This window comes from Equus przewalskii, chromosome 25, assembly GCF_037783145.1.
Source record: "Equus przewalskii isolate Varuska chromosome 25, EquPr2, whole genome shotgun sequence".
In the NCBI taxonomy this organism is placed as follows: Eukaryota; Metazoa; Chordata; class Mammalia; order Perissodactyla; family Equidae; genus Equus; species Equus przewalskii.
The window spans coordinates 34,138,241-34,165,487 of record NC_091855.1 but is presented as its reverse complement, the minus strand read 5'-3'; the positions used below and the strand labels follow the sequence as shown (position 1 = coordinate 34,165,487).

At 36.7% G+C, this 27,247-nt stretch overlaps 1 protein-coding gene across 2 annotated transcripts in view; it reads left to right on the top strand.

The window, feature by feature from the left end:
* PPP4R3A (protein phosphatase 4 regulatory subunit 3A) overlaps positions 1–16,593 on the top strand; it is a 37,247-nt gene extending 20,654 nt beyond the window's left edge. Inside the window, exons 5-15 of one of the 2 annotated variants that reach the window (XM_070594175.1) lie at positions 1,529–1,606; positions 1,688–1,804; positions 2,239–2,355; positions 4,237–4,368; positions 4,470–4,572; positions 5,979–6,137; positions 11,302–11,471; positions 12,351–12,493; positions 13,104–13,294; positions 13,718–13,944; positions 15,312–16,593. In XM_070594175.1, coding sequence (XP_070450276.1) covers positions 1,529–1,606; positions 1,688–1,804; positions 2,239–2,355; positions 4,237–4,368; positions 4,470–4,572; positions 5,979–6,137; positions 11,302–11,471; positions 12,351–12,493; positions 13,104–13,294; positions 13,718–13,944; positions 15,312–15,422 — 1,548 coding nt within the window. In that variant the 3' untranslated portion in view covers positions 15,423–16,593. Of the gene's footprint in view, positions 1–1,528; positions 1,607–1,687; positions 1,805–2,238; positions 2,395–4,236; positions 4,369–4,469; positions 4,573–5,978; positions 6,138–11,301; positions 11,472–12,350; positions 12,494–13,103; positions 13,295–13,717; positions 13,945–15,311 lie in introns of both variants that reach the window. The other variant, XM_070594174.1, reaches the window with a different exon arrangement.
* Positions 16,594–27,247: the final 10,654 nt, after the last annotated feature.

The window sequence follows — 27,247 nt, the reverse complement described above, 5'->3', positions numbered from 1 at the left end:
ATGGCCACTTGTACATTTTAGAAAAAGAAAAGGTGGGAATAACAAAACTAATTTAATATCACAGAAAATGTTTCTTGAGCACTTACAATAGTGAATATGGAGTTGATAGTGTAGTGGGAGATTACATAAACACACATATATACGTACATATGTATATATATTGAGACTTAGGTATGTCTCTAGGGCTGAAGTAGGGTTGAATTTACTTCTAGCTGAGGTCATATGGAATTAAAATCTAGCAATCTTAATTAACAATAGTGATGGAAAAAATTGAACAGGCAATCAAATTCTACAACCTGCTGTGTGTGGGCTTTGGGTAAGTTTCTTAATCTGTCTCAATATAAAATAAGGAGGTGTAAGATAAAATAACATCTGACGTTCTTTCCCAAATTCTCTACTCTGACTTATTTACCCAGATTAATAACCTATGAGAGTATCTTTTGAATCCTTTTCAAAATAATTTAATGTATATTAAATTGTCGTGTGTATATGTATATTTTCAAATAATGTTTCTTTAAAAGCTCTGAATTTCGCTTTTAAAATAATTGAATCATTTTCTGTGTCTTTAAAATGTGAAGGAAGCTTTATTTTCATTTGAGAAGTTGCAGACCCTTTTGAAGTTTTGAAGTTAGAGAACTTCTAAAGTTAAGGTTATGAAACCCTGTGAAAACGAGATGTCTTCAAACTATGGCCCGGACCTGCTTTTGTAAATAAAGTTTGATTTGAACATTCATTCATTTACCTATTGTCTATGGTTGCTTCCTACTATAACAAGAGTTAAGTAGTTGTGGTAGAGACCATGTGGTCCACAAAGCCTTTACAGTGTGGCCTTTAAAAAGGCTTAGGAAATACAACCTTGCCAAAATATAAAGAATAATCTTTATAAATACCTAATTTATCCTTTAATAGTTTGGTTTTTCCTTCTCTCCCGTCAAAAACAGCATTGCCAGGGCGGGCCCAGTGGTGTAGTGGTTAAGTTGCACACTCTGCTTTGGTAGCCTGGGCTTCCAGGGTTCGGATCCCCAGTGCAGACCTACACACTGCTTGTCAAGACGTGCTGTGGCAGCGTCCAACATACAATATAGAGGCAGATTGGCAACAGATGTTATCTCAGGACCAAAAGAAAAAAAACTAGCATTGAGGCTGGCCCTGTGTTCAAGTGGCTAAGTTTGCATTCTCTGCTTTAGTGGCCCAGGGTTTCACCAGTTTGGATCTTGGGTGTGGACATGGCACCACTCATCAGGCCATGCTGAGGCAGCGTCCTGCAGAGCACAACCAGAGGCACTCACAACTAGAATATACAACTATGTACTGGGGGGCTTTAGGGAGAGGAAGAAGAAAAAGAAGAAGAAAAGATGATTGGCAACAGATGTTGGCTCAGGTGCCAATCTTTAAAAACCCAGCATTGCCAACACCATCTTTCCTTTTTCTAGTTATTACAATTTATATCTTCTATTACAGCACCTTGAAATTGTATTTTATTAACTCTTACTATTAGCATCATTATATTTATCCTGTCATTTCACAGGAAGATGAAAAATTTCTGACAGATTTGTTTGCACAACTAACAGATGAAGCAACGGATGAAGAAAAAAGACAGGAATTGGTAAGAAATTTTATATTAGGAAGGGCATGAAGCGAAAATAACAGACTTTTTTATATTATTTATCCTTTTTCCTAATTTCAGGTTAACTTTTTAAAAGAATTTTGTGCGTTTTCCCAAACGCTACAACCTCAAAACAGAGATGCTTTTTTCAAGACTTTGTCAAACATGGGCATCTTACCAGCTTTAGAAGTCATCCTTGTAAGTTTGTTTCTCCTTATATTTAATTACCATTATATTTCTAATCCACGAAAGTAATATATTTTTTATGGATCATGCAAGTATTTCATTATAGCCAATATTTAGTGTTAGCTGTGTATTACATAAATTTTAAAGGCTATGCACGTCTAGTATTAGAGAGACCTTATACAGTACTGGAAAGAATACTTAGGTATTTTCCATATTTTTAATAATTTGTTAATTGGTAGCCTATTAGTTGAAATGTTAAAATAGAAAAGTAAACGGGAATAAAAGAAAGTATAATTTTAACCATAGAACAAGAATTTTACATGGCAGCAGAATTTTTTACCCCTCTTTTATTGCAGTGTTTTATAATTTGCTAGGTTTTGGACTTATATAGCTATAAGTTTCATATTTTTATAGTTATGGGAGAAATAAGTACTTTTTATCTGTAGGGCATGGATGATACACAGGTGCGAAGTGCTGCTACTGATATATTCTCATACTTGGTTGAATATAATCCATCCATGGTACGAGAGTTTGTCATGCAGGAGGCACAACAGAATGATGATGTAAGTAAGAAGTTAACAGAGCAAAAAATAACCAACAAGGTAAATATTATTTGCACTAACAGTAAGTATTTATACATGGGGAGCTCTAATTGTATTTATTATTCGTTTTTTAAGATCTAAATAGTTATGTTTGGGAAACATGTAGCCATAATATCAAATGGCTTATTCTTCCCCTAAACTGGCTCTGGTCTCAGTTGATAAATTGTCTTACAGCAGTTATTTGTTAATGCTCAACTTAAATTTCTTTTTAAATTTTTGAGTTCAAGTTTCTCAATTCTGAAGTTAACTTGCTGTATTGTCTTATTTAAATCATGTAGTCAATAAATTGTTCTTCTATATGTGGAATTATGAGGAAAACACTGACTTTGTTAGGGATAGATTTTCACAATCATCAAGAATGAAGAAATTAAGCACGGTCCCTTGGAAAGTATTTAGGGTGCTTGCTTTTCTGCCTAGCCATAGGAACAAGCTATTGTCTTGTTCACACACACACCAATTTCAAAGTAAGAGAATACATCCTGGTGATGTGAAGGGCACTTCCAGAGTATGTGGTACATGGCATATGCGACAGCCCTAAATGTGTGTGCTCTGTTTTATTATCAGATAGTTAAGCCAATGATTCTGATTTTTTTTTCCTCTTTCCCCCATAAAACTTTGGAAGTAACTTTTTACTTAAGAATAAACCAGGATATTCTGCCCTCAACTCCTTCTTAAGGGATGAAGGAAAAAGAGATCCTCTTAGGCAGGAATTCTGCATAGATTTTTGTTTTTCTATCAAATTTTTACAAAATGAGAAAGCAGACTTTTACTTTTTTAAGAGATCCTAATGTGTTGTCATGTCAAAATGAAGTGGAATCCCTTGTAACTTCTATACTTAAGGTTTTTGGGGTTTTTAAAATTGTAGTATTGGGGTAGGTGCAGTTTGAACTGTTGAATATTATGCCATGCTTTTCTTTTATAAAAATAGTCCTATCTTGAAAACCAAAATAACTGTATTGTTAAAAATAAAGGTTATTCTCGTTAACCCTGTAACCCACCAGTTGAACATACATTGACGAACTTCACTCACATCCAGAAGGCCTCTTGATTCCCAGTCTTCGTCGTTATTTCCATATACTCTCTGCATTTTCTCTTTGTCCATCCTACCATTGCATGCATAGGCAAGAGCGGGGATTTTCTCACTGAATTCCTCTCAGTTTTTATTTACTCATTGGGCCAGGAACACCAGTCATAGTAGAGCCTCAGGAAGACTAGCAGTCAATTTTCTATGACACTTGGGGTCTATATAATGCATTTGTTCTCCTGTGTGCTCTCTAAATACCATAATCTCGTTTTCTCCAATTTCAGACATTCAGGTACCAACTAATTTTTTAAGTTTATTTTAAATGGAAATTTTGTATCATTTCCATAAATGGAGAACAGATACAGATACCATTTGCCATAAATAGAAGGAATCTATAAAATGCAGTGAAAGTAGAACAGTGTTATAAATTCTAGCTAAATATTTTTACTATTAAAGCTATGAACCTAAGGCTCATTAGCTTTCTTTAGAAGGGAGATTTCGTTATCAAGAGGTGTGAAGATCTGTAGCACCAAACTGAAACTTTGTTTTTCCTTTAATCAGAGGGATTTAAAAATAGTAGAAAGAGAAAGAAACTTTCTTCTTTTCGGTACTATTTACTGTAATGTGCCTGTACCACACTTTAAGGAAACACTGCCATATATGTTATTAAAGAAGTTAGTCAGTCAATCATTTCATTTTGTTTGCAGTTACCAAGATAGCTAGGCTAGGTATAATGCTATAGTATATGTTCGTAGTATGTGCTTTTTCCATTCTTTTGTGTAATAAGTGATCCTTATTGTGTGTATTTTTCTTACCAGGATATTTTGCTCATCAACCTCATTATAGAACATATGATTTGTGATACAGACCCAGAACTTGGAGGAGCAGTCCAACTTATGGGCCTGCTTCGAACTTTAGTTGACCCAGAGAACATGTTAGCTACTGCCAATGTAAGCCATGGGCATTTTTCTCTTTTTCATACTAGTATATTGTCTATTACTGGTAGGAACCAGTGCAGTTAAAGTTCATGGAAGTGTTTTTGATCCCTTAGAAAACAGAAAAGACTGAATTTCTGGGTTTCTTCTATAAGCACTGTATGCATGTCCTCACTGCTCCCTTATTGGCAAATACAACAGAAGACAAACCTAGCAAAGGTAAGATAATTCAGGTTGGTAGTTAAGTTCTTTGTTCTCAAATTCTGAAACTCAGAGTTGGTGTTAACATAGAAGTTTAATAATGTATTTTCAAAAGAGGGGTTCAAGTGCTGTGATCAGATAATAGAAGCAAAAGAAGCTATGAGATAATTTTGTGTTTTGGCATTTTAAAAGAATTTTTTTTGGGGCCAGCCCTGATGGCCTAGTGGTTAAGTTTGATGCACTCCTCTTTAGCGGCCCTAGTTCAGTTCCTGGGTGCAACCTACACCAGTCACCACTCGTCTGTCAGTGGCCATCCCCTGCTGGCAACTCACATACAAATAGAGGAAGATTGGCGATGGATTTTAGCTCAAAGCCAATCTTCCTCAGCAAAAAAAAAAAAAAAAAAAAAAAAAAAGTTAAAGCAATATTTGTATTTAGTTTGTATTTACATAAGTGAAATAAATAGGAGAAGAAAGCTATGAAACAACTCTTTTTAAGTTATTTGTACTCCCGATCTGTAGACAGAGCAAAGCTTGTGCTCAATATTCAGCTGTTTTTATTTGCACTGAGGATTCTTGCTATGTTAGGATTATTTATTATTTCTGCATTTTATTCCTTTAGCCTTAATCTGTGTGTGTGTGTGAAATTCAGAAAGTAGTTTTAGGGTCTTCATTGGGAATCCCTTATTGAAGTTTTGTCATGAATTATCAATATAGTATATTTAACTTATAACGCCACTTAAAAAATAAATGTTAAATTTCCTTTTTTGGTGACTCTGGAATCAAGTCTTGGAAATGTGATATTCATTTTTCCTATCTACTTTATCCATATTAGGTAAAGCTTGAGGGTTCTTGAGAACCCATTGTATGGAAGGCACCATACCATATATAATCTTTAGGGGCTAAATAGGAGAAATGAGAAACACTTTCAGAGGTTTGCTGCCTGGTGAAGGAGATAAGCCAATAATCATAATTCCGTGTGGACTTGGGTGTAGTAAAGGAGGCACAGAAGACAGGGAGTCATAGGAGCAGAGAGAGTAATTCCACAAAGACCGGGTGGTGCCTGGCAGGACCTCCTGTGCTGTGTGTGTCCGTGCTGAAGAATGTGTTATGATATGGTAGAGCGTTCTTGCGCTTTGTGTTGAAGCAGACCTAATAGATTGGTATCCCATCTCTGCCTTACTAACTCTTCAGACTTGGGTCTTCTGAAACCAATTCCTCATAGACTTGTGTAAATTAAATAAGAAAAAATGTAAACCATTTTTTGGCACATGGTAGGCCTTCAGTAAATGTTAGTTCCCTTTTCCTTAACTTGAAAATATTTGGGTTAATAACGGGATTGTATTCGATTACAATTTGGATTCTTAGATTTGGGGAGGAGAAGAATGTTAGCCATTAAATACAATTGTGTTTTGTTTATTTTAGATGATTTTCAGACTGCCCAGTTGTTGGCACTTGTATTGGAATTGTTAACATTTTGTGTGGAGCACCATACCTACCACATAAAGAACTACATCATTAATAAGGACATCCTCCGGAGAGTGCTAGTTCTTATGGCCTCAAAGCATGCTTTCTTGGCATTATGTAAGTGTTGCTTCTGGTAGAATTATTTATTATGATCTGCATATTATCATGTTGGTATCTTTAGATCTTACTGTCTGAGAAGAAAAGATCACTGATTTCAGGTCAGGAGACATAGGTTCTAATACTAAAAAAACGACATTCATTGTGTAGATTTGGCACATTTTGAGCAGATGATTTTCGTGACTCTCTCCCTTCTCCTTGATATATAGTGTTTGAGTGCCTCTACAAAATAAAGTATTATATTCCATTATTGAAAAGCCACCTTAGATCATTTTACCTCTCTTATTTTTTTTTTTTTACTTCAGTACAGCATTACTAATTACAAATTGGGCGTTCTTATGAGACTGGAGTCTCACAGTAAATCATGAAGAATATTTTCGTAATTTGGAAAAGTTATAGCTAATAGCTCTGAGTTCCCGAAACACATTCTAAGTTACAGAATGCCAAGCACAAATGTCTACAGATGGTCCATTCATTAATTCCACAAAATTTTTTTCCCAGCTTTGAGATAATATTTGACATATAACATTGTGTTAATCTGAGATATTTTAAAGCCAGAGTGGCAGATTACAGCTGTCTCCAAATGGATTTGGACCCCTTGGTCTGTTATACAGCTTGCAAGCTGAAAAATGGCTTTTGTGTTTTTAAAGGGTGGTTTAAAAAAAAATAGAGAGATCATATGTGGCCCACAATGCCTAGAATGTTACTGTGTAGACCTTTATGGGAAAAGGCGGCTAACTGTTTTAGAGCAACAGATAGTCTTTTAACAAAGTTGTTCTTAGTTATGTATGTTTTTTCAAAAGCTGACTTTAACTGTATCCTTAAGACCCTAGTTTGTTGAAGTAAAACATGTTTTTGAATTGGAAATAAATTACTCCAGCATATTGCTCTTGTAGCAGCCAGCCTTCTTTGGTAAGTTAGCACACCAATTTTAGGGGTACCCTAGAGGCTCAGTAAGAGAGGTCTGCTGGTAACTAACTTTTGCCTTTTATAGGTAAGTTTGGTTGTTTTATTGTTGTTTAAAAGCATCATAATCATCCACTAATTAGAGGCTGAACATACACGTCCATTTTTGCTTTTTGCTTTTGCATCATTTAAATTCTTTGCATAATTGGTTTTTTAAATATGCTTAAATTATAAAAAAAAATTGTTTATAAGGATGTGTCTCGTTGATTTATTCTGTCAACATTTTATCTTTAAAACAGTATTAGAAATAGGTTTCTTTCTTAGAAAATTCATTAAAAGTTATCAGTTCATTAAACTTTTCTGTCAGTTGTTACAGTTAGTTTCTCAGGCTAATGTACACACTGCAGTATGTACTGAGAATACATGTGATCAGAGTATATTTTCATTTTCCAACCTTGAGATGTTTAGTACAATTACTTTCTGATTACCCAGGACCTTTGATTTTACCTTAGTAATCTTTTTCAGCCAAAAGTAACAGGTAGCATCTGTGGCATTAACCTAGACTGCTAAGGACCACAAAAAATAAATTCATTATTTCGGTCTGCCTTACTATTATATGTGCTTAGCACATACAAAAGAAGGACTTTCAAACTCATATTCAGTTTCCTTATATACCTATCAACAAAAGTGAGAGCCCCAAGACCAAGTTGAAAGGGAATTCATAACAAATGCTTTAAATTTTTCTTTCATGTCAACATGGAAGGCTTTGTTTAAGTGTGGGAAAGGGAGTTTTATGAGCAGGTGAGACAGAATGGAAAAACTGAATAAACGAATAAACAATTTTATTTCAATAAATTTATTCAACACCTACTACCATATTGATTCTACAACATGCATTTTTATGCATTTATCATCTCTCAAATCAAGGTGAGTCTCGTAGTTAATGGCATGTCATTATGAATGATAGCTCTTTTTGTTTTCTTAGTAGAAAAAATGCAATAAAGTTTTTTGCAATCACTGGCATCTTAGATTTGATGAAGTACAGTATATACCTGGTACTAGGAAAATAATGATGATTAAGACCTGGACTTGGCTTTCAAGGAGATCAGAGTGCATTAGGAGGAGATAGTCTGTAAAAGTCAAAATACAACATAAGCACTAATTGAGGTATGTTTGGAAGTACAGTGGCAAGAATTTATTCTACATGAATGAGGCACATGAGGAAAATTTCACAAAAGAGGTAAATTGAGTTGTGTCTTGGTCACAGGAGATTGTGACTTGCTTGGTTAGACAGACAGTTCACGTGCAGATTGCAAAGGCGTGGTGTGCGGTGGTTTGGTATGGGGAGAACCCAAGTGTTCTAGTGGGAGAGTGGCAGGAAAGGAAAGGCCTTCCCTTCAGTTCTTCATCTCATTATTTTGCTTGTAGTATTACAAAGAAGATTTCTCATAACTTAATGAGAACTATGAAGAGAATCATTACAAGTTAATGAAGTTTATGTTGTAGGAAATCAAGCATGCCTACAAAATCTTAGTTATGCTTTATTATTGTTACTATATTCCAAACTAAGTTAGGTTATCATTTAACTTTTTCTCAAATGATTCCCAGTGTGGCTCTCTTCCCAGGATTGAGAATACAAGTAGCTTCTGAAAAGATGCCAGTCATTAGGAATGAGCTCTCTAGGACAGGCTTTACAGCGTACAGGAGGAGTTTTTATCAAGACTTTCTAAAAGAACTAAGTATAAATTTGAGGAGGTTTAAGATATTTTTGGTCTTCTGAGAAAAGAGTACATTGAAATAAAATATTAGGTATAATGTTGTTTAAGGGAGAGTTTATAAGTAAATTTTGATGCTCACTTGTAAGGAGAAAAGATAATGAGTGGTTAAATTTAAACAGTTGGGGGCTTACGGAACTTTTAATTTTTTACATGTGCTGCTGCTTAACCATATACTTTTATCATATTTAAAGACAACTAATTAAGTCTGTAGGTGAGACTAGCACTCCTTTCAAAACTTAGTCTTTATATGTTAGATAGATGTGTGTGTGTGTCTGTATACACACACTAGTGTTATCAGTCTTATTTCCTTGGCCTTTTCAGGATTCTTGGATCTTACATTGTATCCTTTTAGCTCATGTTTTTTGTTGTCTGGTTGGTTGTTTTTGTTTAAAATACGGAAATCTATAAGAGGAATAAAATAATTTTGTTGTAGATGCTTTTATTCAGCTATCATTAGTTACATGAGGCAAAAAATCTCAATACGTGATATCTCATGTTGTGTAAAGACAAATTATGTTTTAGAGACGATTGAAACTAAGCACAAGAGATTCCTGGCATGTTAATTAAAGTTAGAGATGTGAGTGGATGCAGAGTGCACTTTACCTGGAAAATCCTATGGTTATGCCAATTTGACCCATCCCAAAAGTGTTCCCTAATCTCTTTTGAGCAACTTGACTTCATAGAATGCACTGGTAAATTTTTCCAAGCAACTTTTTATTCAATAGCAAAGAATAGTGGTTGGATATTTTTGATGCAAATTTCTTTTTGGGGAAGGGTTTGAATGGAAACAACACAGTTTTTTATTTAAATGAGGCCAAATGGAAATGAGCAAAACCACCTTCTGTCGACGTCAGCACTTTGTGAACAGAACTGCTCTTAGATAGCGGCGCCCATCCCCATCAGACCCTAGTCTTAGTGAGTTCTGGGAAGGGAGTTCTCACTTACCTGGGCACTGCATGCGGACCACAGGCTTCAGCTAGTGTGTGTTACAGTATGACACAAGTCTCCACACAGCCTGCAAAGTTGGAGTGGTAGCTCTTAATAGCTCTTGCCTTAATTACTAAAAGCTTAAAATGTGGCCTATTAGCATGAGCTCTAAAGTGTTGATTTTTATTCTAACAAATGGAACTGTCTACGTTCCTTTGACAAGTGACGTTTAAAAAAAAACCTCTAAAATCATTGTTTTGGGAAACCAAACCCTTGTTAGCCTTTGACTTATCACACAGAAAGATGCCTATTATTGTTCAAAATGTCTTATTTCACCATGCTTATGTATTTGAAAATATTCAGTAGTTTAAAAAATAAAATGCAATTACTATTCTATAAACTATTTTGAACCTCCCTGCCCAGAGTGTCTCTTTAGAAAGAGACACTCTTAAATAAGTTGGATTGTTAAGGCAGTTTATAATCAACTGTACCTAATTGGGCATTCACTTGTGGACCTCTTTTCTGCCAACTAAAGAAAAATTGAGCTGCTTTACTCCTCTGCCTTCCCACCCAGAAACCGTGTCAGCATGGTTGCCTGGCTACCTGCTCATGAAGGACTTGATTAATAACAAATTGGCAATTTAACGGGCCACTTCCATGATCTCCAAAGAAACCAAAATACAAACACAATATTTAATCTTGCCAACCGAAGACGATGTGACTGCATGAAGTGAGTATGCTTTTTTGAACTGTTTACAATAACTGGGGCATTAACTTACTGATCATTCCATTTAGGTGAAGAGGGCTTTGTTGAAGTCTAGCTGTCTGAGTATATTTGGATCTTGATGAATGGTGACTTAAGTAACTCCCCATACCTCAAGATGTAAATATACCTTTTAATCTGTAAGTTAAAGCCTAATTAATTGTAAAAAGGAAAACTAGGAAAAAAATTAAAAAGCATACTCGCTGCAGTAAGCATAGAGGACCACAATTTGAAAACAACATCCTCTAAATTTATTCTAAACTGTGGGAAGGCAAATTTGGGGTCATGCAGATTTTTGTGGGTTTATAGCATTTCTGCAAACACATCCACAAATAAACCAGTGTAAATCCATGAACTCTGATGCAAAAATAAGAGTGTCCAAAAATAATGATGAAATTATACAGTGGATTGCCCTAATAAAACAGTGCTTTTTTCTGTTGTTTTGAAGGTTTATATAAAAAGATATGTTAAAGTAGTCTGATAGGTTAATTAATTTATTAGCCCTACTTTAGCTCTTATTTCAGATGTAAAGTACACTTTGGTCATTAGTGACTTAGTTTAGCATTCTTCTGGCTCTCCAAGACTTGTGTTCTATGATGACATACACTACTGGTTAGAATACATTTTTCTGATAACCCTTTCTGATCCTTATCTTCAGGTTCATACTTCTGGAAGCAGTAACATATCACTGCATGAAGAATTTACATTTACGGGTTTTTTGGGTGTTTTTGTAAGTCTAAAATATGAAAGTGTGGTATGTAATTTGAACAACAATGCCTCTGTGTTTCAGGTGCTCTTCGTTTTAAGAGAAAGATTATTGGATTAAAAGATGAGTTTTACAACCGCTACATAATGAAAAGTTTTTTGTTTGAACCAGTAGTCAAAGCATTTCTCAACAATGGATCCCGCTACAATCTGATGAACTCTGCCATAATAGAGATGTTTGAGTTTATTAGAGTGGTAGGTTCTGTACTTTTTTAGTTAGAATTTTGGTTTTGTTTGAGAAAACTGAATATGCCTTATGGGTATTTTGGCTCATTTGAGATTAAATACTTAGAGAAAAATTTTAAAAGAAAACCAGTGTTACCAAAAGCTCGTGAGAGATTCGATTCAAACTAATAAAAACCAAAATAATCTTCTCTCTCAGCAGCTATGAATCCTTTGTAGGACAGTTTGAAAATTCATTTAACACTGTCATGGTAATCTTTTTAAGAAAGTAAAATTACAGTTAACAGATAAGTATTTGGATGTGTTTTGTTTTTAACTCTGAAGTTTTCTGAATTTTTCTTGACAAGAGCAGTTACTATTGTATAAATAGTGTATAAATTTCATAACAAACTCTTGATTCTGTAATAACATAGTAAGCTAGTGCTTCTCAAAGATTGGTGTGTGTCAGAATTAGCTGTGGCTTGCTTTTTTAAATTATGGCAAAATATACGTAACATAAAATTTGCCATTGTAACCATTTTTAAGTGAACAGTTCATTGGCATTAAGTGGATTCACATTGTTATGTAGCCATCACCACCATGTATCTCCAGCACTTTTCTGTAGTGTAATTTCAAAATGTGCATGCCCAGATGGAGTGAATTGAATACGAATCAGCTAAGGTGGGGCTTGGGCGCTTAATTTGGAAAGATCCATAGATAATTCTGAGGTACACCGAAAATCAGACTGAAGTAGCCAGTATATGTTAGGCCCATGTTCATTGTTTGATTATCTCTAAGATTGGAGAATATTATGAAGTTAAACTATTTGGGGCAGGTTTATGAATTCACTACAGTTAAGCCTCATATCTTGCTAAAAGTATTTTGCCTATCATATTTATTTTTTTCCTATAGGAAGATATAAAATCATTAACTGCTCATGTAATTGAAAATTACTGGAAAGCACTGGAAGATGTAGATTATGTACAGACATTTAAAGGACTGAAACTGAGATTTGAACAACAGAGAGAGAGGCAAGATAATCCCAAACTTGACAGGTAAATGACCACATATTTGAATCTCTTCATTCACTGGCAAGTTGTATGGTGGTAGCTCTGGTTTGCTGTTGGTATGGTTTCGCTTAGCAGGGAAAGGGGAAGCAAGCAGACAGCGAGTGCCAGTGTGTAGTTTTTTGTAATGGTCAATGCCCATGTCTTCCTACGGGTATAGCTGGTTATTAGTATGATTGGTAGATTGTTCCTCAGGCATGTATCAAGCTAGATAATGAAAAAGGAAAAAACGCTTATGTGGCAATGAGGCTTCTTCCCATGTCGAAAGTAAAATCAGAATATTATCTTATTTGCTTTGAATTACTTTAAGGTTACAGATTATTTTAAGAAATCTTGTACATTTTTCTAAAGACCTGATTTCACGTACTTCCGGTTATATTTTAAAATCCATAAATTATGACTATCCCCAACGTTAAGTTTAATAACTGATTCATAATAGTACAGTTTTGATAACAGGAAGTAAAATTTGTTTTTTTGTCACCCTCTATTTGTATAATTCTGTTTATCCCATTAATCTATTAAGACCATATCTAATTTGGAGCACTACTTGAAGACTAAAGAAGTCTTTATGAGTCTACCTTCTTCTCTTCTCTTATAGTATGCGTTCCATTTTGAGGAATCATAGATATCGAAGAGATGCCAGAACACTAGAAGATGAAGAGGAGATGTGGTTTAACACAGATGAAGATGACATGGAAGATGGAGAAGCTGTGGTGTCTCCATCTGACAAAACTAAAAATGACGACGATATTATGGATCCAATAAGTAAATTCATGGAAAGGAAGAAATGTATGTTGAAAAGATGGGCAAGGGAAAATGAGGGCTTTCTCACTCTAGGTTTATTCTTTATTTCTTGACAAAACGATTAGTATCTACTTTCTGTATGTCATGACATAGATTTTAAAGATTCTAGTGCTTTATAGAATGTGAATTAATAGCTCTGTTGTGAAAGTATAGGCTAAGTTTTCTTAATTCAACTTGAGAAAGTAAAGAAAAATCCATTATTTCAGGAAGGGTAGGAACACTGAATATAATACTTAAGGTTTCATTCCTTCTCAGAAGTAAAATCCCGTGGATAATGAGTATTTTGCTAGCAGCGTTTCTCCCTACAAAGGGGAAAGCTAGTTAATTGTGTTTTAGTGCCACCTCGTTTGGGGTGATTTTTAAAAGATGAGTATGGGTGACAGCTATTGACAATATTCTCATTTTTAGTAAAAGAAAGTGAGGAAAAGGAGGTGCTTCTGAAAACGAATCTTTCTGGTCGGCAGAGCCCAAGTTTCAAGCTTTCCCTCTCTAGTGGAACAAAGACTACCCTCACCAGCCAGTCACCTGCAACAAATCTGCCTGGGTCTCCAGGATCCCCTGGATCCCCAGGGTCTCCAGGCTCTCCTGGATCCGTCCCTAAAAATACATCTCAGACGGCAGCTATTACTACCAAGGTACATTTTTGACTCCTGGGCCTACCTAGTTTAAGCTTCCTCGACAGTAATTGTGGCTGAGACTGACTTCGGTTACTGTCTCTTGGAACATTCGTGACCTAGAGAATAATTCTCCCACCACCACCTGAACATACCTAAAGTTGAGAGATTTCCGAAAGTTTTTATGACCAGTACAGAAGTCTGAGTAGGTTATTATTTTCATATCCTCAGGTTCAGATTTGTATGTGTCACAACATTTACAGAAATTTTAAAGTTTTTCGGTTATTCTTTTTATCAACTTTCCCAATTAATACCCATATAAAGACTTTCGGGGAAAATAATGCTGGCTTTATTTTGCCAAGCAAGGGTTATAAAAAAGAATTAACCATTTACTATTACTAACATTTCATCTAGGAAAGGATCAAAATTTTAACACCAAATGTAAGAAAGACAATCTAAGAATAAAAACCAGTTCTTTTGGCTGTCTTATGCTGTCCTGGACTAGCAGTTAACGGGCTGGTATTTGGGATTCATTGCTCTAAATCAGGAATGTAATGCCCATCCACTGTCCCTTTTCCTCTGATATGAACTGGAGACCCCTAAGGGCTAAGAAGTGAACCTGAGAAATGCTGAAATGAAGGGGCAAGCTGAGCACAGAGCCAGGTGAATTTTTCCATGGCCGTCTAAATGTGCTGCAGTGGTTTCTGCTGAAGGAACAGAACTATGAAGGAAGCCCAGATGAAATGAGGAGGAAGGGGCGGGGCACAATCACCTTCCTAAAACCTCTGGTAGTCTGTCTGCCCTCATTTCTAACAACTGTTGCCAGTCTTTTTTTTTTTTCTGCTTTTTGTCCCCACATCCCCCCAGTACGTAGTTGTATATTTAGTTCTGGGTCCTTCTAGTTGTGGCATGTGGGATGCTGCCTCAGCATGGTCTGATGAGCCGTGCTATGTCCACGCCCTGGATCCGAACTGGCGAGACCCTGGGCTGCCGAAGCGGAGTGTGCGAACTTAACCACTCAGCCACGGGGCCGGCCCCTACCCTCGTTTCTAATGATGTGTTTATCTTCTGTAGCTTTCATGTTGATAGTTTAGACTTTATGTTAAAAAACATTTTAACTCATTAAGTCTTAAAACATTTAAAATTCAATAATTAATGTTTCTATCTCGGGTTATTTTGCTAGGATTATAAACTACTTAAAATTTTGTTTTATCGTGGAAAATTCAGGAAATAAAAATAATGAATTTCAATTTCATGCAGTTTCATCACCTAGAAATAACCAGAGTTAGTGTATAGGGCAGGGGGTCTATATCTGTTACCCAGACTGAAAACGTGTATTTGGAAATCTAGTGTTTTCTTTTCTTTAAATGATCCTTATTTCTGAACAGGGAGGCCTCGTGGGTCTGGTAGATTATCCCGATGATGATGAAGATGACGATGAGGATGAAGACAAGGAAGACACGCTGCCACTGTCAAAGAAAGCAAAGTTTGAGTCCTAATGATGGCAGCTGCCTCCGAGTGACCAGTACCTGTTGAAAACTGGTTCTCTGCCCCTCCCCACTACAAAATCCACAACAAAGCAGTGGTCTCTTGTGAATGACTGACACAGCTCAGCTCACACACTTGACTTCTGCTCATCAAGTGCCAATTCAATGGAGCAGGAGGAGGGGATGTTATACATTTAGGGGAAAGACTTAAGCCTTTGAGCTCTCCAGCCTGGACCACACATTGCCCTTTTCTCAGGGAAGGAAATGGAAACAAAAAGCCAACAGGGCAGGGGTTTTGTAAGTGGAACCTGGATTGACTGGTCAGTTGCTACAATCAGAATATGCTTTCTCGGACCATGTTTGAGACTCAGAAGAATAGGCTTTTTTGCCATAATTCTTCACTAGTTAAGAATGCCAGCAGTTTCTTTGTATAAAGAGACCTGCCTTTAAAATCGTACATTCTAAACATTTTAGTCAAGCTACAACAGGTTTGGAAAACCTCTGTGGGGGAGGGGCGAATATAAAGTTTCCTCTTTTTTATCTGTTCCCTTTGCCCTTCAAACTGCAGGTTTTTGTTTTTGTTTTGTTTTGTTTTGTTTTTAAAGTGGGGATTTGTCCCTACTTGATTAAAGATTGAGTGGAATTCTAGATGTGGTCATTTGTGTCATAATTTTTTTTTGTTTCATTTTGTTTTTGATTTTTTTTCTCCCTTGAGTGTATGCTTAGTTGTTGCGTATATATATTTGGGACCATTAAAACTTTTTTGGATGTAATATAACCTAACGTTGTGCTGGTACCTGTTTGACCATGTGTAATTTTTGTTCTCCATTACAGTTCTTAATTTGTTTAGAGTTTTATGAAAGATGGTATAGTTTTTATTGACAAAAGCAAAGTAATCTTACAACTATGTGCATACAAAAGCAATACTATTTTGTGACTAAATATTTTATATTAAAATTTACATCAGCAACTGTCTTGAGAATTCAGGGAAATAGGGTGGAATTTAAAATTTCAACAGTTTTGTTAAACCTAGAAACGTGAAATTAGTATTCCAAAGAGATTCTGAAATTTCATATCTTGGGAAAATGACGGTACATTAAATCAAAATTGAGGATGGATGATTTAAAAATAACATTTGACTTTTGAATAATAAAAAGAAAAGTGAAGAGTAAGAGAAATTGTATTAGTTGTATGTTTCTGTTTCTTTTTTTTTTTTTTTTTAACTTCTCCCTTTGGAATACAAGTTGGAGTTGTAAGTGGTGGTTCCTAATAATATACCCGGCCAGAGGACCATCAGATATCCCTTATTAAAACAGTGTTTTTAAATAGGTTCTTTTTATTGCCTTAGGTGTGCTAAGCTTTTAAGGAGATGAAAATAAATACCTTAATTCCACACACCCTCACTTTTCTTAAGATTTTAGAACTTAATGAAGAAGGTATTTACAAATGTGCATACAAATTCATATCCAAGAAAGGATACTATTTTAAGTGTCATATACTTTGAGTGTCAAACAAGCACTGTGTGCTCTCTTACCCTCAGTAAATGTAACTTGTGTACCAAAAACAAGGTTACGTTGAAGACGTGGCAGAAAAACAGAGCGACAGCTTGCTACAGCCATGAAGAGAATTGTGTTGGCTGGTTATTTTTTTAACAAACTTTGGGTACATAATTAACTACGAGAGTTTAAGTGATTTCACTACAGTGTAGAGCTACTTCTGAGTCAGAAGTTCTGACTATTGAAGTTCCTGCAAATAAAAACTTAACGGACCTAAGTTAATTCTCTGTCTCCCTCTGTTACCTAGAAGGTCCCATGTGAAATGTTTGTGCCTTAAACATCCAGTTTAAACTGATCTTTTTGACTGACTCTGGGAACACTTATGTGTCTTGGTATTCTGAGGGTTCTTGGGGAGAGGGAAGATGAATCCCTTTCCTTTGTAAACTGGTCCAGTATAGGGGGGAAAAAAGATGTTAACTATTGGCCTTTGATCTTTAAGAGATGCCCTTTCATTGATGGCCTGTTGCATTTCCTTAGTTATTAGTGATTATCGTTACTGAAGTGGAAACTTGACACAAGTTGCTATAATGGGAGAAATGAGGTCTAAAGTAACTTGTCATTTCATGGAGGAGGACTGTTAGCAATAAATTACTAGAAGAAATACACCACTTGAATTGACACAGTTCCATCTGACTCAAAAGTCCATGCTCTTAAGCACAGACACTACCTGATAACTGATGTGAATAGTTATAAATTATTTTCCATTTTAATACCTATTGCTCCTTTGGCTTATTTTGCAATGTTTTAAATGAAAAATAAATTTCACTTCCCATAGTGATTACCCAGCAATTTCTGGAAAAGACAGAATTACTGCAGGAAACATCTTGACATCCTGTCTTGTCCAGAAATGCTACTCTGGCTTTTTTTTTTTTTTGAGGAAGATTAGCGCTGAGCTAACATCCGCCACTAATCCTCCTCTTTTTGCTGAGGAAGACTGGCCCTGAACATCCATGCCCATCTTCCTCTACTTTATGTGTGGGATGCCTGCCACAGCATGGCTTGACAAATGGTGCGTAGGTTTGCACCTGGGATCCGAACTGGTGAACCCCAGGCCTCTGAAGCAGAGGTCACGAACTTAACCGCTGCGCCACTGAGCTGGCCCCTACTCTGGCATTTTTTTGCTAGACTGAAGCCTAACAGTTTTCCCTGCCTGACTACTCAGATCCAGCACATGATTTTCTCCACAACTCCCATTTGCAAGTCAATTTTTTGTGAATTTGGAAATAAAGGGGAGGCATGGAGCAGGGACATTCCTTCTGTTTTTGTTCTTAATTGATTTATTAGTGGTCTTTGTAAAGTTTCCAAGATTAGAACAGCAAGGAGTTTAAGGAAGATTTCTTTAAGTGGAAAACTTTTCAGGTTGTGAACAGACTCTAGTTTTTACCACAAACAGTGTTTACCATTAAACAGTGTTGTCAAAATCCCTTTTGGATGAAAATTTAGGACCTTAAATTCTTAGATACAACAGGTTAATACTAACTTTTTCTGCCACAACATCCATTCTGACCAAGTGGATTATAAAAACAAATTTTATATGATGGATTACTGTGTGTCATACTGGGACACTGAGACAACATGAGGAAATTGGGCAATCGGTATGTTGTGATACCCAATGCTAAATCAGTTTGATTTTTCTCTCTTTGGCCTTAATGCTTCATCTTGGCTCTTTAAAATGATAATTCTAGAAGGAAACTAGAGAGCCTCTCTTCAGATGGATAAATGTCTTAGCTACTGGAATCAGATATCTTAGTCCTTAAAATAGCTCTGGTTGGAGAGACAACTTTCCTTGACCTTTTTGCTCTCCTAGGCGAGTTCTTCCATGGACTCATAGGTCATAGTGATTTCTTCAACATCATGCTAAATGGGTTTTTGTTTAACTTCTTTCTATTCCCACCATTCCAAAGAAACTACCCTGGTATAGGTCACATCCTACCTGCAAATTCAATGGACCCTTTTCCATCCTTACATTACTCAACACTTAGGCAGCATTTGCTACTATCCACTGTCTTGACAACTTTCTGTTGGCTTCTGTAACATCATGTGCTTTACCATTTCTGACCTTTCTATCTTCTGATAGCTCCCTTCTTTCCTCCTTCAGTGCTGGCATTCGCTAGGGTTCCATCTTGGGCACTACATTCCTTGTATGTCCCTGACCCAGTCAGGCCGTGCCCTAAAAGCCTGCCTTAACCTGTCATGTGCCTCTGAATGCTCTTCTTCCTGCCTTGTCTGCTGACGAACTCATTCATCTTTTAACATTCAGAAGTGTCCCCCTGACCCTTCCTTCCTTAAAGGAAGGGGTTATATCCTTTTCATCTTTGTATCCCCAGTATCTAGCGTGCTACCTAGCCCACAGATGGATCTCCACAATGTTACTGGATGAAGGAAGGAAAGACTGAGTGATGTGCACACAGTATACAGACTAGGAAAATCTTTTAGCTGAGACCCTTATAAAGTCAAGAGTTTGACTCTGGGCCATAAAATTCCCTCTTTGTGAATATAAATGGAGGACTCCAGACCTCTGTCCTGTCCTTTGTACCTTTGAGCCTCAGGTTAGTAATATGAATGGGGTATTTTCGGTTCATAGAATTACCCTATCTTGAGTCATTTCAACAACTCCTAAAATTCTACTTAATTCAGCTTCCCTGGTCTATTCACGCCCGGCTGCAGCGCCTCCAACTCCTTGACTCTCCTACTGCTCTTTTGGTCATAGGTCACATTGAAGTACAGACCACTGCCTTTAACGCTGGACCCAGCCGTGAGCTATGGATTCTCAGACCACTCATCTATTGGGCTGATGTTTACTTTATTAAATCTCATACTCTTAAACTTTGACATTTTGGTATATTTCCCGGATTGTGAGTTCCCAGAAAACAGGCCCTGATTTATGGGGTTCTCTTTGCACAGCTGTCAGCACAAGAACATAGATAGTGGTTAGATGTAGATGGGTAGATATACTTCCTATGTAGATTCAATAGACACTTTCCACAGGAATGATGAAAGGGATGCATTTTCTTCATTTCTGAAAGAATAACTCACAATACAGCCTGAAAAATGTGATCCCTCAAAAATTACAGCACTTCATTCTAGCATTAAATACCTTTATACAGGAATGTATTTCTGTTTTCTGGCAGAAAAACAGATGAATTAATTTTACTTCCATGCTACTATAATTCATAAACTGCTACCTCAGGTTTTCTCATCCTAACTTCTAAAGCACTAATCTGAAGGAAAATGAGGAAATAACGACATTTTATGACGCATCCCCCAAGATGGTTCTGTTTGGCTCACACTGAGAGGAGTCCCACCAAAACTAAGAGCCCAGAAAAATTTGGCACTGAATTTTTGGGTGGCTTTCAAAAAGTTAGGGTATAGAAAGTAAGGAACTGTTATTAGTGAACACCTTTCACCCAAAGTCCCCCCATTTGAGCCTTTTGAGGGGCCTATTTTGGAAGACTAGAATGGGGGAGAGGGGACAGAACAAACGACACTGAATGAGCACTCAGGAAACCTCACTCAGAAGGTGTGCTCCATGCATGCTGGCTGATCAGCTGATTCTAAGAACAAATTTCCTGCTAAGTGGGGACAAGCTATGGGCAAAGTATAATGGCAACAGCATAGAACTGCCTGGGTGTGAATTCTTTGCTACTGAGACCTTTGGCAAATTCCTTGAGCCTTGGTTTCCCCATTTGTAATGGGAGTAACGTTACAAGACAAGTGTGAGCACTGTAGAACAGACGTATATACAAAGCAACTATCCCAATGGTAGACACTCAGAAGATGCTAGAAATTAAGTTAACATATTAATATAGTCCAAATCTGGAGGGAGATGGCTATGGGAGACTTTTTCCGAAAAATCTGAAACGATCTGTTTTTAGGAGTCACTCATAGTCTACGCAGTGGGAGTCAATATACAATATATTGATTAAAATTAGACATCCAAGAATGGCACAGTGAGAAGTCTGGCAAATCCTCCCCACAAAAAGCAATTAAAAACTGGGCAAAATTGTCAAAACCAACCATTGCAGGACCCGGGAAATTAGACAAAGGCACATAACAAATTGAGAAGAGTTCGTTCAAGAATCTGGGTAAGAACAATGAGTCTGTGGCATTTTGGGGTGGGGTTACTCCCCACCTCCCCCTCCCTTCTTCAGCTCCACTGGCTAAGTAGTTCTGTCAATGCAGGACAGCTGTGAGAACAAGCAGTTTCACTACTGGAAGTGGCCAATTTGATTTGGAGCTGTTGGTTGTTCACAGAAACAGCTTGACCAATAAAAAAAAAAAAGGACAAATTACTAAAATCAGAAATGAAAGACTTTTGGTTGGGACACTGTTACCAACCTACAGAAATAAAAAGGATTATAAAGGAATACTATGAATAATTGTATACCAATAAATTAGATAACAGATGAAATGGACAAATTCCTAGGAAGACAAACTAGCAAAACTAACTCAAGAAGAAATAAACAAAAATCGAAACAGACTGATTACTAATAAGGAGACTGAATCAGTAATCAACAAAAAAAAGTCCAGGACCAGACAGCTTCCCCAGTGAATTCTACCAAACATTTAAAAGAATAATACCAATCCTTCTCAAACTCTTCTAAAAACTAAAGTAGTGAACACTTCCAAACTCATTTTACAAGGCCAATATTACCCTAATACCAAAACCAGACAAGGATACCACAAGAAAGGAAACTACAGGCCAGCATCGCTGATGAACATACACACAAAGATCCTCAACCAAATATTAGCAAGCCATATTCAACAATACATTAAGAGGATCATATGCCATGATCAAATGAGATTCATTCCAGGGATGCAAGGATGGTTCAACATCTACAAATCAATATAACACATCACATTAAGGAAACGAAGGATAAAAATCCCATCATCATCTCAATAGATGCAGAAAAAGCATTTAACAAAATTCAACATCCGTTTATGACAAAAACTCTCAAAAGTGGGTCGAGAGGAAATTTACCTCAACATAATAAAAGCCATATATGACAAGCCCACAGCTAACATCATACTCAATGCTGAAAAGCTAAAAGCTTTTTTTCAGGAAGAAGACAAGGATGCCAACTCTCACCGCTATTATTCAACATAGTATTGGAAGTCTTACCAGAATGATTAGTCAAGAAAAAGACAGGGCATCCAAATCAGAAACGAAGAAGTGAAACTGTCACTATTTGCAGATAACACAGTATTATATAGAGAAAACTAAAGATGCCACAAAATCTGCTAGAACTAATCAATGAATTCAGTGAAACTGCAGGATACGAAATCAATATTCAAAACTCTGTTGAGTTTCTATACATTTTTAATAAACTATCAAAAAGAGAACTTAAAAAGAAATCCCACTTACAATTGCATCAAAAAGAATAAAATACTCAGGAATAAATTTAATCAAGGAGGTAAAAGACCTGTACACTGAAAACTATATGACACTGATGAAAGAAAGTGAAGACACACACAAATGGAAAAATATTTCGTGCACATGGATTGGAAGAAATAATAATGTTAAAATGTCCTTGATAACCCAAAACAATCTACAGATTTAAAGCAATCCCTATCAAAATTCCAATGGCATTTTTCACAGAAATAGAAAAAACAATCCTAAAATTTGTATGGAACCACAAAAGACCCCAAATAGCCAAAGCAATCATGAGAAACAACAAGGGTGCAAGAACCATGCTTCCTGACTTCAAACTATATTGCAAAGCTATAATAATCAAAACAGTATGGTATTGGCATAAAAACAGACACATAGATCAATGGAACAGAATAGAGAGCCCAGAAATAAACCCACACATATACGGTCAATTAATTTAAGACAGAGGATCCAAGAACATAGAACAGGGAAAGGACAGTCTCTTCAATAAATGGTGCTGGGAAAACTGGATGGCCATATGTAAAAGACAGAAACTGGACCCCTATCTTACATCAGACACAAAAATTAACTCAAAATGGATTAAAGATTTGAACGTAAAACCTGAAACCATAAAACTCCCAGAAGAAAACATAGGCAGTAAGCTCTTGGACATCGGTCTTGGTGACGATTTTTTTAATCTGACAAAAGCAAAGGCAACAAAAGCAAAAATAAACAAGTGGGATTACACCAAACTAAAAACTTCCGCACAGCAAAGAAAACCATCAACAAAATGAAAAGGCAACCTACCAAGTGGGAGAAAATATTTGCAAAGCCTACATCTGATAAGGGGTTAATATCCAAATTATATAAAGAACTCATACAACTCAATAGCAAAAAGCAGACAATCTCATTAAAAAGCGGGCAGAGAACCTGAACAGACATTTTTCCAAAGAAAACATACAGATTGCCACAGACAGGTGAAAAGGTGCTCAACATCACTAATCATCAGGAAAATGCAAATCAAAACTACTATGAGATATCACCTTACACCTGAATGGCTATTATCAAAAAGATGAGATAACAAGCGTTGGCAAGGATGTGGAGAAAAGGGAACCCATGTGCACTGTTGGTGGGAATATTAATTGGTGCAGCCACTATGGAAAACAGTATGGAGGTTCCTCAAAATATTAAAAATAGAACTACCATATGATCCAGCAATTCCACTTCTGAGTATTTATCCAAAAGAAACGAAAACACTAACTCAAAAAGATATATGCACCCTCCATATTCATGGTAGCATTATTTACAACAGCCAAGGCATGGAAGCAATCTAAGTGTCCACTGATAGATGAAGGGATAAATAAAATGTGGTACATATGTCCAAGGAATACTATTCAGCCACAAAAAAGAAGGAAATCTTGCTATTTGAAACAACACAGATTGACCCCGAGGGCATTATGCTAAGTGAAATAAGTCAGACAGAGGAAGAAAATACGTATATGATCTCACTCATATGTGGAATCTTAAACAAACAAAAAAAACTGAACTCATAGAGAAAAAATTGGTGGTTGCCACAGACAAAGGGTGGAGGGTGGGTGAAATGGGTGAAGGGGCTCAAAAGGTACAAACTTCCAATTATAAATAAAATCATGAGGATGTAATGTACAGCACAGTGACTATAGTTAATAATACTGTATTATATTTGAAAGTTGCTAAGAGAGTAGGTCTTAAAAATCCTCATCACAAGGAAAAAATTTGCAACTGTGTATTGATGGATGTTAGATGTATTGTGGTGATCATTTTGCAAAATACACAAGAATCGAATCATTATGTTGTACACCTGAAACTAGTATGTTATATGTCAATTATATCTCAATAAAAAAGAAGAAATAGTCAATTTAAACAGCTCTATATAACAAGTGAAGAGATTGAATGAGTGATCAAAAAACTACCCAGAAAGAAAAGCCCAGGCCCAAATGGTTTTAGCACTAAATTCTCTGACTTTTCAGAAATTCTCCAAAAAACAGAAGAGGATGGATGACTTCCCAACTCATTCTGTCAGGTCAGTATTTCTGAAAAACAAATCTAGACAAAAAGACATCACAAGAAAACTACAAAACAATATCTTATGCATATGGTCACAAAAATTCTCAACAAAATACTAAGAAATGAATCCAGCAACAAATACAGAGAATTAAACACCATCACCAAGTGGGATTTATCCCAGGAATGCATGGTTGGTTTAATATCTGAAAATCAATCAGTGTAACACATCATATCAAAAGAACAAAATACAAAAGCCACATGGTCATCCTAATAGATGCCGAAAAATTATTTGACAAAATTAAACTATCTTCCATGATAAGAACACTCAACAAACTGGAAAGAGAAGGAACTTCCTCAACCTGATAAAGGGCATCTACAAAAAACCTACAGCTAACATCATACTGAATGACGAAAGAGTGGATGTTTTCCACCTCAGAGCAGAAACAAGACAAGGATATCTGCTTTTGTTACTTCTGTTCAACACACTGCACTGGATGGAGGGTCTAAGTAGGGCACTTGGCCAAGAAAAGAAAAGAATAGGCATCCAGACTGGAAAGGAAGAAGTAAAACTATTCGTAGATGACATGATCTTGCATATAGAAAATACTAAGGAATCCACTACAAAACTATTAGAACTAATAAATGGTTTCTGCAAACTTTAAGGATACAAGGTCAATTGTATTTCTATATACTTGCAATGAATGACCCAAAAATGAAAGAAAACAATTCCATTTACAATAGCATATAAAATTAGGAACAAATTTAACAAAAGAAATGCAAAATTTATACCCTGAAAACTATAAAACCTTGTTGAAAGAAAGAAAGTCTAAATAAATGAAGAAACATTCCATATTTATGGACTGGAAGACAATATTGCTAAAATGGCAATACTCCCCAAATTGATCTACAGATTCAAGGCAATCCTTAGCAGAATCCTCAGCTGACTTCTTTGCAGAAATTGAAAAGCTGCTTCTAAAATTTAAATGGACTTTCAAGGGACTCAAAATGGCTAAAACAGTCTTCAAAAAGAAAATAAAGGAGGAAGACACACACTTCCAAGTTTCAAAACTTACTAGAAAGCAACAGTCATCAAGAGAGCATGGTACTGGGGCTGGCCCCGTGGCCGAGTGGTTAAGTTCGCGCGCTCCGCTGCAGGCGGCCCAGTGTTTCATCAGTTCGAATCCTGGGCGCGGACATGGCACTGCTCATCAGACCACGCTGAGGCAGCGTCCCATATGCCACAACTAGAAGAACCCACAACGAAGAATACACAACTATGTACCGGGGGGCTTTGGGGAGAAAAAGGAAAAAATAAAATCTTTAAAAAAAAAAAAAAAAAAAAAAAAAAAAAAGAGAGCATGGTACTGGCACATAGAAATACAGATCAGTGGAAGAAAATGGAGAGTTCAGAAATAAAACCATGTATCTAGGGTCCACTGATTTTCAACAAGGATGCTGTTATGGGCTGAACTGTGTCCCCCGAAAACGCACATGCTGACGTCCTCACCTCCAGCATCTCAGATTGTGGCTGTTGTTGGACACAGGGTCTTTCAAAAGGTAACTTAATGAAAATGAGGTCGTTAGGGTAAGCTCTCATCCAATATGTCCAGTGTCTTTATAAGAGGAAATTAGAACACAGAAAGACACAGAGGGCAGACCATATGAAGACACTGGGAGGAGAAGACAACCATCTACAAGCCAAGGAGAGAGGCCTCAGAAGAACCAACCCTGCTGACATCTTGATCTTGGATTTCGAGCCTCCAGAACCGTGAGAAAATAAATTTCTGCTGTTTAAGCCCCCAATTTGTGGTACTTTACTATGGCAGACCTAACAAACTAATAAAGGTTTTGGTGCCAAGAGTGTCTCTAAAGAACAGAATCTTAAGAATGAATTTTCTAATTGGTCCTGAGATTTCTGGAATTGGTTGTCTAATCTGATTAGACTTAAAGGCACTCATGATTCTATTTCCAGTAGTAAAGAAAGCACAAATAGTCCATGGTGTGATGTGGCATGGGGACACGCAAAATATCACCAGTGGATACTTCTAATCAAATACTGAGGAGAGGCAAGGTGTGGACAACCATGTAGGTGATCCGTTGGAAGATTTTTGTCAAACTAATGAGTATACTGAGATTGGCTGGTTATTCTTAATTTTACTGGACAAAGTAGGGAAAGAAAAGCGTGAGCTCAGGGATTCAAATTGCCAGCTCAAACCCTACATAAATAATCCAAAGTCTTCTATGTCTGCCCTGAAACAGATCCTTATTTCCTGTAGCTGCAAAGCTAATACTGCTAAAAATAAAACTCAGAACTTCATCCTGTGAGTGGCTGAATTACAACACAAATTGAATTCCCACCCTCATAGGGCACCTACTGTGAAAGTGAGAGCACTGATTGGTGTTATGGACTGGATTGTCCCCTCAAAATTCCTATTTTAAGCGCTAACCCCCAGTGTGACTGCTTTTGGAGCTGGGCAGCTATTTAAGACTAAATGAGGTCATAAAGGTAGGTCCCTAATCCGATAGGGCTGATGTCCTTATAAGAAGACGCACTGGAGCTTTCTCCGCACTTGCACAGAGGAAAGGCCATGTGAGGACACAGCGACAAAGACAGCCACAAAGACAGCCCTTACCAGAAATCCAATTTGCTGGCACCTTGATCTTGGACTTGCAGCCTCTAGAACTGTGAGGAAATAAATTTCCCTTGCGTAAGCCCCCCAGGCTGTGGTATTTTGTTAGGGCAGCCCAAGCAGACTAAGACAATTGGGAAGGAATGGGATCCTGAAAACTGGAATGGGGACACATGCGAAGATCCTGATGAAGCTGGGGACACGGAAGTCCTTAATTCTGACGAGTCTTCTCTG